Raw genomic sequence first — 13,372 nt, forward strand, 5'->3', positions numbered from 1 at the left:
AGTACACTGCTCTTGTACTTCTTGATAGAGACATTTGCCTTTAACCATTGACTTCTGATCAGAGGAATGCTTCGTGTTGGAACTTGTGAAGCTTGGTGATCAGAGTCAGAGGGAAGCTTGGATCCTCTGACCTTCGTTACTTCTGCTTCTGGATCTTCAGAGCCTCTGGACCTTCAGAGCCTCTGGTCTTCAGATCTTCTGATCCTCAGATCTTCTGATCTTCAGATCCTCTAATCCTCAGATCTTCTGATCCTCAAATCCTCTGATCCTCAGATCCTCTGATCCTCAGATCGTCTGATCCTCAGATCCTCTGATCTTCAGATCTTCTGATTCTCAGATCCTCTGATCCTCAGATCCTCTGATCCTCAGATCTTCTGATCTTCTGATCTTCAGATCCTCTGATCTTCAGATCCGTTGATCCTCAGATCTTCTGATGAATATATCTTCTGGTGTCAGAATCAGAACCTGTTTGTCAAAACACTCAAGACAAACATTAGAGTATCATAATTGTTCATCCACAAATAAATACTTGTTATCATCAAAACATAGAGTTGTACCACATGACCAAATCTTGATCTTACAAAGGGAGATCAAAACCTAACATATATCTCCTCATGACTACACCGAGATAACTCCTAAACTAGTGAACTCACAACAAGCTTCAAGCTTCCCTCTTGGTAGTATTTTAGTCATCATATCAGCACCATTATCATCACTAGGGGTGAGCACTGGTCGGGTTTGGGCGGATTCAGGCTCAAAACCCCCGATCCTACCACAACCGAATGCCCAAAATATTGGACCGATCCCGTCCGTGTGAGACTTCGGATAAGTCGGGTTCGGTTACATGGGTGGGACGGGTGTTTCAGGCGGGTTCGGGCGGATTTGAAAATGTTAAATTCATGGGAAAAAAATATCAGAAATCCCCAGAGAAGATGGCAAATATAGAAAAAAAAAATTCATTCTAAGATTCAGATCAGAGAAGCTTTGAAGATAGAAACACCATAAACGATCTCCCTCATCCTCGAGACCAGAGAAGCCCCACCCAAAACCAGAAAAATCAACATTTCTCACACTGCAAACTCCAACTCCAAGTGTCTATCTGTACTTTACTGTATTTGAAAGCTCCTCACTATTGTGGCGATCTTTTGTCACCAACCTCCAATCCAGGTTCCATGACAAAGGCTTCGGCCACCGCCATCGCGAGCTTCTGTCTCCGACATCCTTGCCATTATTGCATCCCTCTTAAGCATGACTTAGATTTTGGTAGAGGAGAAATAAAGCTGAAATGAGAAAAAGGTTGATAGAGAAGAGAAGAGAGTGAAAGGAAGAAGAGAAAAAGTTAAGTTGTTCATAGAGGAAGAGAAGTTTCTCGAGATGGGAGGAAAACTTAGGCCTAGTTGGTGAGATTGTGACTTTTGTGAGGGATTAGTCTGACATAATAGGGATAGGCATGTATTAAGTAATAAGCTAATAGGCTACAGCTTTAATCAAATTAAAAAAACATAAATATAAAGACAAGGTGACGGTGACAAGACAATTGAGAGAACACACATCAATTTAAATTTCAAAATACATTTTATCCCTTCGGTCGGTTCCGGATTCCGATGGGTTATGATATATAAATCGTGCTCGACCATATCTGTCCATTCTTAACCGAAATTTATGACCCGTTCCACCCGATAAACCGATAGTACCCACCCGTGGCTGTGAAGAGTCATTCGGGCTGCTCGACTTCGGACGGTGACGGTTTTTTGATCAGCCCTAATCATCACTATGAACTTTAGCCAACTTCAATAGTTTAACATCCAAAGCGGCATGTAACCGTTGATATCTCACGTTAAGATGTTTTGGTCTTTAATGGAAAGTTGAGTTCTTACCAAAATGAATAGCACTTTGACCGTCAACAAATCAACACCATTATCCGTCGAGTTCTTACCAAAATGAAATTTAGTCATCATATCAGCACCATTATCATCACTATGAACTTTAGCCAACTCCAATAGTTTAGCATCCAAAGCATCATGTATCCGTTGATATCTCATGTTAAGATGTTTCGGTCTTTAATGGAAAGTTGAGTTCTTACAAAAAATGAATAGCACTTTGATTGTCAACAAATAAGCATGCCGTTGTAAATAAGAACCTTAGAATGAGATGATCGAGGTACCATGTGGGTTCCTTCTCACCTTCTCATTAATAGCCCCACGCTTTGCCATATGCAAAGTAAGAAACTATTAGAGGCTGAGTTTGTAATTGAAATCCGAAATGTTTCCCAAGATTTTGGTAGAGTATTCAGTAGCTATAATCTTAAGACTTCATCATAAAACTTGATACCCATTTTTGAAAATTGATCTAAGAGTCCTTGAAAGTCATTCAAGTGGTCCAAAATAGATTTCCCCTCCTTGTACCTCAATTTCATCGAAGAGTTCAATAAATATAATTAACCATTCTCTGATTTAGAAGCACACTAAAATTCAATATTTTCCCACAAGGATCTTGCATGTGCCTCGTTAGCAATGTTATTTTGAACACTATCATACATACATATGGGGATGTATTATATGAGAAAGCTCAACTTATATGAGAATGATAAGAATAATTTTGAGCCTTTAGATTAAAATAGATGGCTAAGATTAGATCATTTAATTAAAAAAGTCACGTGCTTTTTCATCCTTCCAAAATCCCTTCCACGCCATTGTTTGCCCTGATTTTCCATCCGTACCTTCAGCCCCCATTACAAGCTCATCCACAACCCAACATCTGACTTGCCACCATTGAACCGCCGTGCAAGAACCCTTTTGGTTGCCTCCATTTGGGTATCAAAGTAGCAAAAAGATTTCTTCAATTATACTGGTTGTGGAGTTGGTGAATAAAAGCAAACAGATATGACCAACATGGCAACATCTTGTTAATCTGGAGGCCTCCCATCAGGATTTGCTAGATTTATTGCCATCATGACATCAATTACACAAAAGGAAGATGCAATTAAATTCAAAAGTTGTTTAAAGCAATCTGTGCAAAGGATTAGCCATTGAGTGCTTGGTCAAATTAAGGACTATTTTTACATGCCTATAAGTGGGAACGACTTGCTGTGGTGAAATTTTATGGCGTTGGTCGCAGGTGGGAATGAGTGGCGGTGGGAGAGCAACAAAAATATGCCCATTGTAATGAGCGCTGGTAGCAGGTTGGTTGGAACAGAAAAAGGGAAATGAGAGGGGCCAAGAAGAACAATTAACTGGAATGTAGTCACGTGACTCTTTTAATTGAATAAACTAATCTCAACCATCTATGTTAATCTAAAGGCTCAAATTATTCTTAGGCTTAATTGCACTTTTGGTCCCTTAAGTATCATGTTTGTGCGATTTGGGTCCTTAATGTTCAAAACGAGCAATTTGAATCCCGAAACTTTATTTTTGTGCAAAACAAGTCCCTCCGTTAATCTGCCGTTAAAATCATGGACGGAAGTTAATGACGTGGCACTCATTAATCTACTTGGCATTGATTAATCTACATGGAGGGACAAATAAAAAAATAAAAAAGAAAATACCCAATCTGATGCATCGTGAAAGTCATGTGCTCCAACAGATGCATCGTTCCCTTCTTCCATTAACCTGAACCAGAGAAGCTTCATCACGTCCCACAACTACCCAATCTAAACTCACGATGGAAGGAGGTCGTCAAGCTTCATCTTCGACCTCCATTAGTGACGTTGAAGCCAGTGTGCGAAGGAGAAGACTCTGTGACTGTGGGGTTCAAGCTCCATCTTCACAAGTGGTATAAATTATTAATCCTTATGGAAAGTGTAGAACATAAGTGCTGCAATGAAGAAAAAAAATTAATGAAAAAACAGAAGAGCTACTATTGTACAGGATTATCTGTAAAAGAAGTTTAATTTCAGCATTCATAAAAAAAAATGCCCCTATTACAGGAAGAACCCCATCCTGGCTTCAGCAGTAGTATAATACATCAATGCTGCAATGCTTATAATCATCCTAATGTCATCATATACTCCATTGTGAAAAGGCTTGTGAAAATCAAGGCTTGTTGATTTATACTCCATTATAACAATCCTTGCCAATCAAGGCTTGTTCTCCCCAATGATCTCAAATGACAACTCCCTCACTCCACTATCTTGAACCCCCTCATCCACAATACTCACAACTGTTTCTATCCAATTCTCCACAAAAATATCTACCTCATCATGCCCCTTAACATCACTGTACTGAGAAATTGAAGCACATCAGAATCATCATTAAATGGTTTTCTACCATTGAACAACCCAAGCCTAGGATTTCTGTACCACAGACATTTAATTGATGCATAACCCAGGCTTTTTACCACCTTGCCCACTTCTATGGAGTTAATTTCATCAATATCCCAATTCTCTACAGTTTTGCAAGCACCTCTGATGTACTCAAGCCTTGGTTCATCCACAAAGTACCCACCATTACCTAAAACGCATGGACTCTGGAAATTTCTCCCCTCCCAACAACATTGAGTCCAAAAGGGACCTGCGGTCAGGGACCACCTGTTCCCTTCCTCGAGCTATACTCCGAGCACCGCTCCTGCCTTTGAGACCACCGTTCACCATTGGAGAATCTTAAGCCTTCACCGTTCGATCCTGGCAGGCGATGGCTCCGATTGCATCTCGTCGTTCTCGCCTCTCTCAATCGCACGGTTCGCACCTTCTATTCTAGGTCTGGGTGCGATTTGGATTAGGAAATTTTGTCTGATTAGGGTTAAGTTTTGTTTTGTATCACATAGAAACATAGATTTTTTTTTCTTTTTTTATTTATCCCCTCCATGTAGATTAATCAATGCTAGGTAGATTAATGAGCGCCACGTCATTAACTTCCGTCCATGATTTTAACGGTAGACTAACGGAGGGACTTGTTTTGCACAAAAATAAAATTTCGGGATTTAAATTGCTCGTTTTGAACATTAGGGACCCAGATCGCACAAACATGATACTTAAGGGATCAAAAGTGCAATTAAGCCTTAATCTTATAATTCTCATATAAGTTGAGTTTTTTTTTGACAGTCGTTGAGCTTTATATATATATATATATATATATATATATATATATATATATATATATATATATATATATATATATATATATATAAACAAAACCACAAACATGCGGATGTTAGAAATTCAATTCATCATCAAGATGAAAACTATTCACAAATAAAAATCCTTTATTTTCTCCTTCTATAAGTGATAACTAGTGTGATTCAAATAAACTACCATATTTGTATTTGTGCTCATCCTTTATGCAAGTTAAACAACCCAAACCAAAGAGCTCAGTTACCACTCGATGGGAAAACAATGCAATAGCAACATGAGAAAAAGGATGATGCACAATTAATGAAATTAAATAAAAAGAAAGATTTTCTCACATCCTTGAAATCTGATTGGCTGACGATTGTTGACCCGGGGTTATAAGGGTATTTTTGTGGGTCTTTTATTTTATTTTTAATTTATTTTCTGAGTTTTAATTAGTTTTTATGATATTTTTAAGTAATTTTCGAATTTTTAATTATTTTAGGATTTTAGGAGTTTTTATTTTGATTTGTTAGATTTTAGTAGTTTTTATCTTATTATTAATTAGTACTTTTTAAATTATAGATTTAGGTAGCGTTTGGCCCGACTTTTTTTTAACTTAAAAGTTACTTTAAAGCTAAAGATAAAAATAAGAGCTTTAAATATAAGGTTAAAGTTGTTTGGTAATTTTCATATTTTTCCACCTTAAATAACATGTGCTATTCACACGTACTCATCTAAACATTTTGTCAAACACTTGACTTGCGCTTTTATATACATGATCAAACCTTCACAAAGCTTCACGACACTTTTGCCCACAAGTATTATACAGATCAAACACAATGGTCAAAGCAAATCTAAAGGAAGCAATTTTGCAATTTAAAAAAGTTTTCATCCACTCAAGTGACTCAACCCATCTTTCCAGACATGGTCATTTCCCTGTTGAAAACACCAAAATTAACCCTTCCATAACACTTTGAAATTGATTTCGTCAACAATATCAGTAAAAATCAAAATAGAAACAAAAATTTGTGAAGAAGGAAAGGGTCTTGTTCCTGTCAATTTTTTTTTAAATACCATGTCTTGGCCTGTGACCACCATGACAGAGTTCATCCTCCTTTTCAAGCCATCACTTCCAAGTTTCATCCTTCTTTCTATTCGACCAGTTAGCGGATGCCCTTTGATAGCATGTAATGGTGAAGAACGAAGTTTGATGATTAGTGACTTAGCGATCCACACAATAGATGCATGAAATAAAATTTAGCCTTTTCAAAAAAGCTCCTATTGATAGCCTTGGCTTATAAGTTACTTTTCTTCATTTTCTTTGTAAAATTTAAGGAGCTTATTTTTTAAGGAGCTTATGTTAAAATCTGTTTGGCCCAACTTTACCTTAAAAGTGACTTTTAAGTCAGAAATAAGCTGGGCCAAACACTACCTTAGTTAGGATTTAGGTTGTTTATTTTTGAATTATTATCTTTTTAGTATTTGATTTTGATTTATCTTGTTATTTTATTAGGATTTTCGGAATAAAAAGAGAAGAGAAAATCAGGAAAAGGATCTGATCCGGTGCTGGTGGTCCACGAGAGCTCCATACACATGCATGAAATTGATGCCTGATGTTTTCCTCCACGCCATGTGGCGCGATCTTGGCAGGGATTCACCGTAAGACGGTGGTTCGAGTAGCACTGGATTCAGCCCATTTAAATCACAGACCAATTGCTCGCTGACACGTGGCAGAGGTGTTGACCCAAAAGCAAATTCCGCCAGAAAGAGAAAATCACGTGAATACTTAGAGGAAAAAGACGGAAACGGCAAAACTTAATATATATATTTTGGTAGAAGTATTTTTCGGAAGTTTTTGGTGATTGTAATTGAGAACAAACTTCTTAGGGTTTTGAGAGCTTTTTCAAGGTTTCTCCTGGAGATTTTAGGTGCTATTTTCTTTCTCTTTAATTCTTGATTATGGTCATACTTGGCTAAACCTCTTTTAGTACTTAGGATGCGGATCCTTTTTATGATTATGTTTTGATTCGAATCTTTGCTTCATATGAATTTTATTTATTAATCTACGTAGTTGTTTCAATTTATCTTGATTATACTTGAATGCATGCGAGTAATTTACTGATTCTTATGAGAATGGAAGTTGATTAGGAATTAGAGAAACAAGGAAACAATTAGATTAGGCGTTCCCTACTGCTTGATTCAAGAGTAGAACCTAATTGCGTTGGCTAGTTTAAATAAAATTTAATCTTTAATTCCCTGGTCTAGGTGCTCGTAAAACAGACTTAGTAATTGAAGATACTGAGAATCTCCATGAAGCTCTAGAGAGGTTCAAGAAACTGTTAAGGAAGTGCCCTCAGCACAACCTCACATTGGGAGCACAGGTGGAGAGGTTTTATGACGGCTTGACTGATTCTGCCAGATCAAACTTGGAAGCAGCAGCTAGTGCCGAATTTGATGCTTTTTCAGCTCAAGCAGGTTGGGACTTAATCAATAAAATGGCTGAAAGTGCATTAAACTCTACCAATGACCGCCAAAACAGAAGGGGTGTACTGGAAATAGAAGCGTATGATAGGATGGTTGCTTCAAACAAGCAATTATCTCAACAAATGACAGATATGCAACGACAGTTCCAGGCAGCCAAGATATCGAATGTGAATAGTATCCATTGTGGAACATGCGGTGGCCCTCATGCCAGTGAAGAGTGCGGAACAGATTTTGACGAGGAAGTCAAAGTTTTGGGAAATTCCCAAAATAATCCTTATTCCAACACCTACAATCAGGGGTGGAGGAATCATCCTAACTTTTCCTGGAGGGAACAGAACAACTCCAATCAAGGAGGAAATAATCAGAGACAATATTCAAATCAACGATTTCAGTCTTAGTATTCAAGACCTCAACAAACTCAGGATCACGATAGTGGCAGTGGGAAGAAAAGCTTAGAAGAGCTTATGGAGAATTTCATCAACAGAGCAGATACCAGTTTCAAAAATCATGAAGCTGCTATAAAAAATTTGGAGACTCAAGTGGGACAGATGGCCAAGCAAATGTCAGAAAGACCCCCAGGTATGTTTCCTCTAGATACTGTCATTAATTCTAAAGAAAATTGCTCTGCCATAATTCTTAGGAGTGGTGCTACCTTGAGTGAGCCTAAACAGAAAATTGTAGAAAACAATAATGTCAATGATGAGTTTGTAGGAGATATTGAACCTTTAGGAGAAAATAAGAAAGAACATAAAGAAAAAGAAGAGGAAAAGGGAAAAGTAGAATTATAAAATAAGTTTACAAAAGTCCCTTTTCCCATTTTCCCCACTAACATAGCAAAGAGGAGGTTGGAGAAACAATTCTCCAAGTTTATATCTATGTTCAAAAAGTTGCTTGTAGAGCTCCCATTCTCTGAAGTTCTTGAAAAGATGCCTCAATATGCTAAATTCATGAAGGAGATACTCTCAAAGAAAAGGAGGTTGAGTGAAGAGAATGAGATCGTTGAGCTTACTGAGGAGTGTAGCGCTATTCTACAAAGGAAGCTTCCACCCAAAAGAAATGATCCAGGTAGTTTCACCCTACCTGTTAATTTTGGGGCTTCAAAGCAAGTGAGAGCCTTATGTGATTTAGGGTCAAGCGTCAACTTAATGCCCCTATCAATGTTTGAGCGACTTAATGTTGGAGAACTGAAGCCGACAATGATGATGCTTCAATTAGCGGATCGCTCCATAGTGGCTCCATGGGGAGTTGTTGAAGATGTGCTAGTAAGAGTAGGAGAGTTCGAATTCCCGGTGGACTTCGTGATAATTGATACAGCAGAAGTCGTACTAGGATTGCAAGCGCAAATCCTAAGGAAAAGGTTTCTGGAATCCACCAGAAAGGAAATTAGCAAGCGCTAAAACCCTAGAAAATACACTGGAATCCACCAGAGAAGAAGAGAAAACTCTTAAATTTTATTATCAATCAAAACTCCCATAGGCTATGCCTTACAAGTGCTTAAATAGGAAAAGAAAATATCCTAATAAAAAAATAAATAATATCCTAAAAGATCCTAATTGAAAATAAAAGATCCTAATTGAAAATAAATAAGTTCCTAACAAAAAAATAATTAAGATCCTAAAAGATCCCAATTACAAATAAGTAAAATTACTAAAATACTAAAATTATCTTAAAAAGCTCCTACATCAGTCTCCTCTTCTTGTAAAGAACTCGACCTCGAGTTCACATCACGATAAAGGACTTCAGTTGCCTCAAAATACCAGGATCAAAAGGCTTCCAAATTAAACCAAGGAGAGTGAGTGTTGAATATCTAATAAAAGCACATGGAAAAGAGTGTGGAGACTCCTGTTTTGAAACACTAGCATCCATCTTGTTGATGCCAGGATCAAATTGTTTTCGCCAAACACCATGAAATTGAAGGAGTGTGATTTCTGGATGAACTAGCCGTGATTGAAACAACTTCCAGTGGCATGGAATAAATTGTCTGAATTGCGAGTTAGACAAGTTGGATTGCAGTTCCTTTTTCTCAGGCATATTACCAAACAAATGGGGTGCAAACTTGGGAACAAGGACATATCGAACCTGAGGCACAACCATAAGTGTTAGATTGTAAGGTGTGAACACTGCCTCGATGCCCAAATTGACAGAGGTGTCTGGCTCAGATATAACATGGGGTACAACCTCTAAGATGTCATCAGATCTAGATAAAAGAGAACAGTGTGTTGGTGTTGGTGCGCTCTCGCTGCACAAATCATCCATCAACGTTTTTGCCTCATCTTCCAGGCCAACAACAGAGGATGGCGCAAATGAAATTTGAGAATCAGATTCCGAAGAAGTTGCGTACATAGGTCTTGTAGAGGGACATGAATTTAAAGTAGGTTTTGGTAGGGGTTGTGGTAAGGAAATTGGATCTGCAGTCGGTGATATGTTGGGGTAAGGATTGATAAGGTTTGGAGTAGCAGGTTGGGGGTGTGGAGTTTCGGTGGTTTTAGAGGTTGAGTACTGAACTTTGTAATAAGGATGAGATACGGATGGTGAATGCAAAGATTGGGAAGGTAAAGATATAGCGGAACGATTGTTGTTGTTGTCGCGCGGAAACCTATGTGGTTTCCCTCTCCTGTCTCGTCCCCGGTTACCGTTGTTGGTATTGTTGATCTGCGTCGTTAAAGCCGCCGTGAACGTCGCCATATGTTGTATCATCTGTTGTGTCATATGTTGCGTAATAGCAGTTAGGGCCGCGGTAAGAGCCGCGGTAACATCCTTCAGGTCTGCTTTGGTCATTGGTTGATCTTCCATGGTTGATCAAGCAAAGAAAAGAGACAGGAGAAAGCCTGCTCTGATGCCACTTGATACAGCGGAAGTCGTACCAGGATTGCAAGCGCAAATCCTAAAAAGAAGATTTCTGGAATCCACCAGAAAAGAAGAGAAAACTCTTGAATTTTATTATCAATAAAAAACTGAATAGGCTATTGTCTTACAAGTGCTTAAATAGAGAAATAGGAAAACCCTAATGAAACTAAAAATAAAGAAAATCCTAACTAAAAGATCCTAAACTCAATTAGAAAGTAATTAAAAATAACAAATCCTAACAAATTGATCCTAAACTTAATTAAAAACAGAATAGATTCAGAATAGATCCTAAATATATTTAAAAATACTAAAAATAATAAATTCCTAATTAATCTGCTCCTGCATCATACCTTCTCCTCCTTTTGCTTTGAGTTGATCTCCTCCTTCTGCTCGGAGTCGATCTCCTCCTTCTGCTCAGAGTTGACAACCATGCTGATTGAGTAGACTTGCTTAGTTTTGTCGCTCTGCGCGTCTTCATTTTTCTTCTTATTTGATGCTCCAGCTTTTTCTTTAAGGAAGAACTGCTTTAACTTTTCATCACTCCACTCTTCTATCATCTTCACCAAGAATACATCATTCTTCTCTACTGGTTTTAGCTTCAGGTCAAATATATTGAAAGTGATCTTCTCACCAGCTACCCTTAAAGATATTGTTCCTTTCCCCACATTTATTTTTGCGTTTGAAGTGGCTAGGAACGGTCTTCCCAGAATCAATGGTATTTTAGAGTCCTCATCCATATCAATTATTGATGCAGGAGCAGATTAATTAGGAATTTATTATTTTTAGTATTTTTAAATATATTTAGGATCTATTCTGAATCTATTCTGTTTTTAATTAAGTTTAGGATCAATTTGTTAGGATTTGTTATTTTTAATTACTTTCTAATTGAGTTTAGGATCTTTTAGTTAGGATTTTCTTTATTTTTAGTTTCATTAGGGTTTTCCTATTTCTCTATTTAAGCACTTGTAAGACAATAGCCTATTCAGTTTTTTATTGATAATAAAATTCAAGAGTTTTCTCTTCTTTTCTGGTGGATTCCAGAAACCTTCTTTTTAGGATTTGCGCTTGCAATCCTGGTACGACTTCCGCTGTATCAAGTGGTATCAGAGCAGGTTTCTCCTGTCTCTTTTCGTAGCTTGATCAATCATGGGAGATCAAACAGCAACCAAAGCAGACCTGAAGGATGTTACCGCGGCTTTTACCGCGGCCCTCACTGCTATGACGCAACAGGTGGCGACGTTCACGGCGGCTATAACGGCGCAAATCAACAACACCTACAACGTGAATCGGAACCGGCAAGATAGGAGAGGGAAACCACATAGGTTTCTGTGTGACAACGACAACAATCATTCCGTTATATACTTACCTTCCCAATCCTTACCTTCACCATCGGTATCTCATCCTTATTACCAAGTTCAGTACCCAACCTCTAAAACCACCGAAACTCCACACCCCCAACCTGTTACATCCAACCTTATCAATCCTTACCCCAACATATCACCGACTGCAAATCCAATTTCCTTGCCACAACCCCTACCAAAACCTACTTCAAATTCATGTCCATCTGTAAGACCTATGTACGCAACTTATTCGGAATCAGATTCTCAAATTTCATTTGCGCCATCCTCTATTGTTGACATGGAAGATGAGGCAAAAATGTTGGTGGATGATTTGGTATCATCTGCGCAGAAACCAAGGGAAGTTGACGTTACAAAAGATGAAAACTTTGGCCACATGAAGTCCTCAGAGTTTCTTACATTCAAATCTTCAACTCCGCTTCCTACAGGAGTACAAAGCACTATCCCTTATAATTCAAAAGCCCCCAAGGTTATTTTGGAGAAACTGGAGAGGTTAGAATTGCTTAAAGATAGTGATGGTGCTCATGAGATATTTGTTGAATGAGATGATGAAAAAATAGTTCAGAGTTGTAGTAATGGTGTTATTCGTTTGGTTGGTTTGCATATTGAAGCCTTTTATTTAGAAGAAAACTTGTGGTCAAGTTCTTTGGAAGAAGAGGAGAATGTAAAGACATCAGAGGCACTTGGTTATTACGCATTCATGCGGGCATCAGATAGTTCTACACAAATTTGGGTATTTGACCTTGGCATTCTTAATGTCGTTCATGAGTTCTGGACAGATGCCTCCTTTGTTTTTTTGTTACGTTAGAACTCGGGGTCGAGTTCTTCACAAGAAGAGGAGACTGATGCAGGAGCAGATTAATTAGGAATTTATTATTTTTAGTATTTTTAAATATATTTAGGATCTATTCTGAATCTATTCTGTTTTTAATTAAGTTTAGGATCAATTTGTTATGATTTGTTATTTTTAATTACTTTCTAATTGAGTTTAGGATCTTTTAGTTAGGATTTTCTTTATTTTTAGTTTCATTAGGGTTTTCCTATTTCTCTATTTAAGCACTTGTAAGACAATAGCCTATTCAGTTTTTTATTGATAATAAAATTCAAGAGTTTTCTCTTCTTTTCTGGTGGATTCCAGAAACCTTCTTTTTAGGATTTGCGCTTGCAATCCTGGTACGACTTCCGCTGTATCAAGGTAAAAGGTGGGTGCTTCCAATGGAAGCCAAAGCGTAAGAAAGAAGAAAAGTCTTCTATCCCTCTTAACTCTAAACTTAATGATTGTGTTTTAGCTCTTGAGGCTGCATGCAAAAATTTAACTAAGGTGTGTGCTCAGCTGAAAAATCCTGAAAGTGCAATGCACTACGGGATAAATCCCGAATGACATTCTAAGTCCAGAGGAGTCTAGCAAAGACTATAAAATTGCGCTTCTTGGGAGACAGCCCAAGTGTTAGGTTTAATTTCACCTTTCGTTTTGCTTTCTTAGTTCTAATAATTTTTCTGCTTTTGTTTACTCTTTCGTAGTGTCCATATTATTTATAAAAAAAAAAAAAGGGAAAGAACTGCCAGTCATGTTTACTTGAAACTGCAGCATGAAAACGGTGCTAGTTCAATGCTACTTGTAAGCCATAGCGTGTAG

General features: G+C 37.8%; 1 protein-coding gene across 1 annotated transcript; it reads right to left on the reverse strand.

The window, feature by feature from the left end:
• Window positions 1–8,856: 8,856 nt before the first annotated feature.
• On the reverse strand, window positions 8,857–10,374 carry LOC130719373 (uncharacterized). Its single transcript, XM_057569996.1, has one exon. The coding sequence runs from the start codon at window positions 10,322–10,324 to the stop codon at window positions 9,251–9,253; it is 1,074 nt and encodes a 357-aa protein (XP_057425979.1). The 5' UTR covers window positions 10,325–10,374; the 3' UTR covers window positions 8,857–9,250.
• Window positions 10,375–13,372: the final 2,998 nt, after the last annotated feature.

Source organism: Lotus japonicus, chromosome 5, assembly GCF_012489685.1.
Source record: "Lotus japonicus ecotype B-129 chromosome 5, LjGifu_v1.2".
NCBI classification, from domain to species: domain Eukaryota; kingdom Viridiplantae; phylum Streptophyta; class Magnoliopsida; order Fabales; family Fabaceae; genus Lotus; species Lotus japonicus.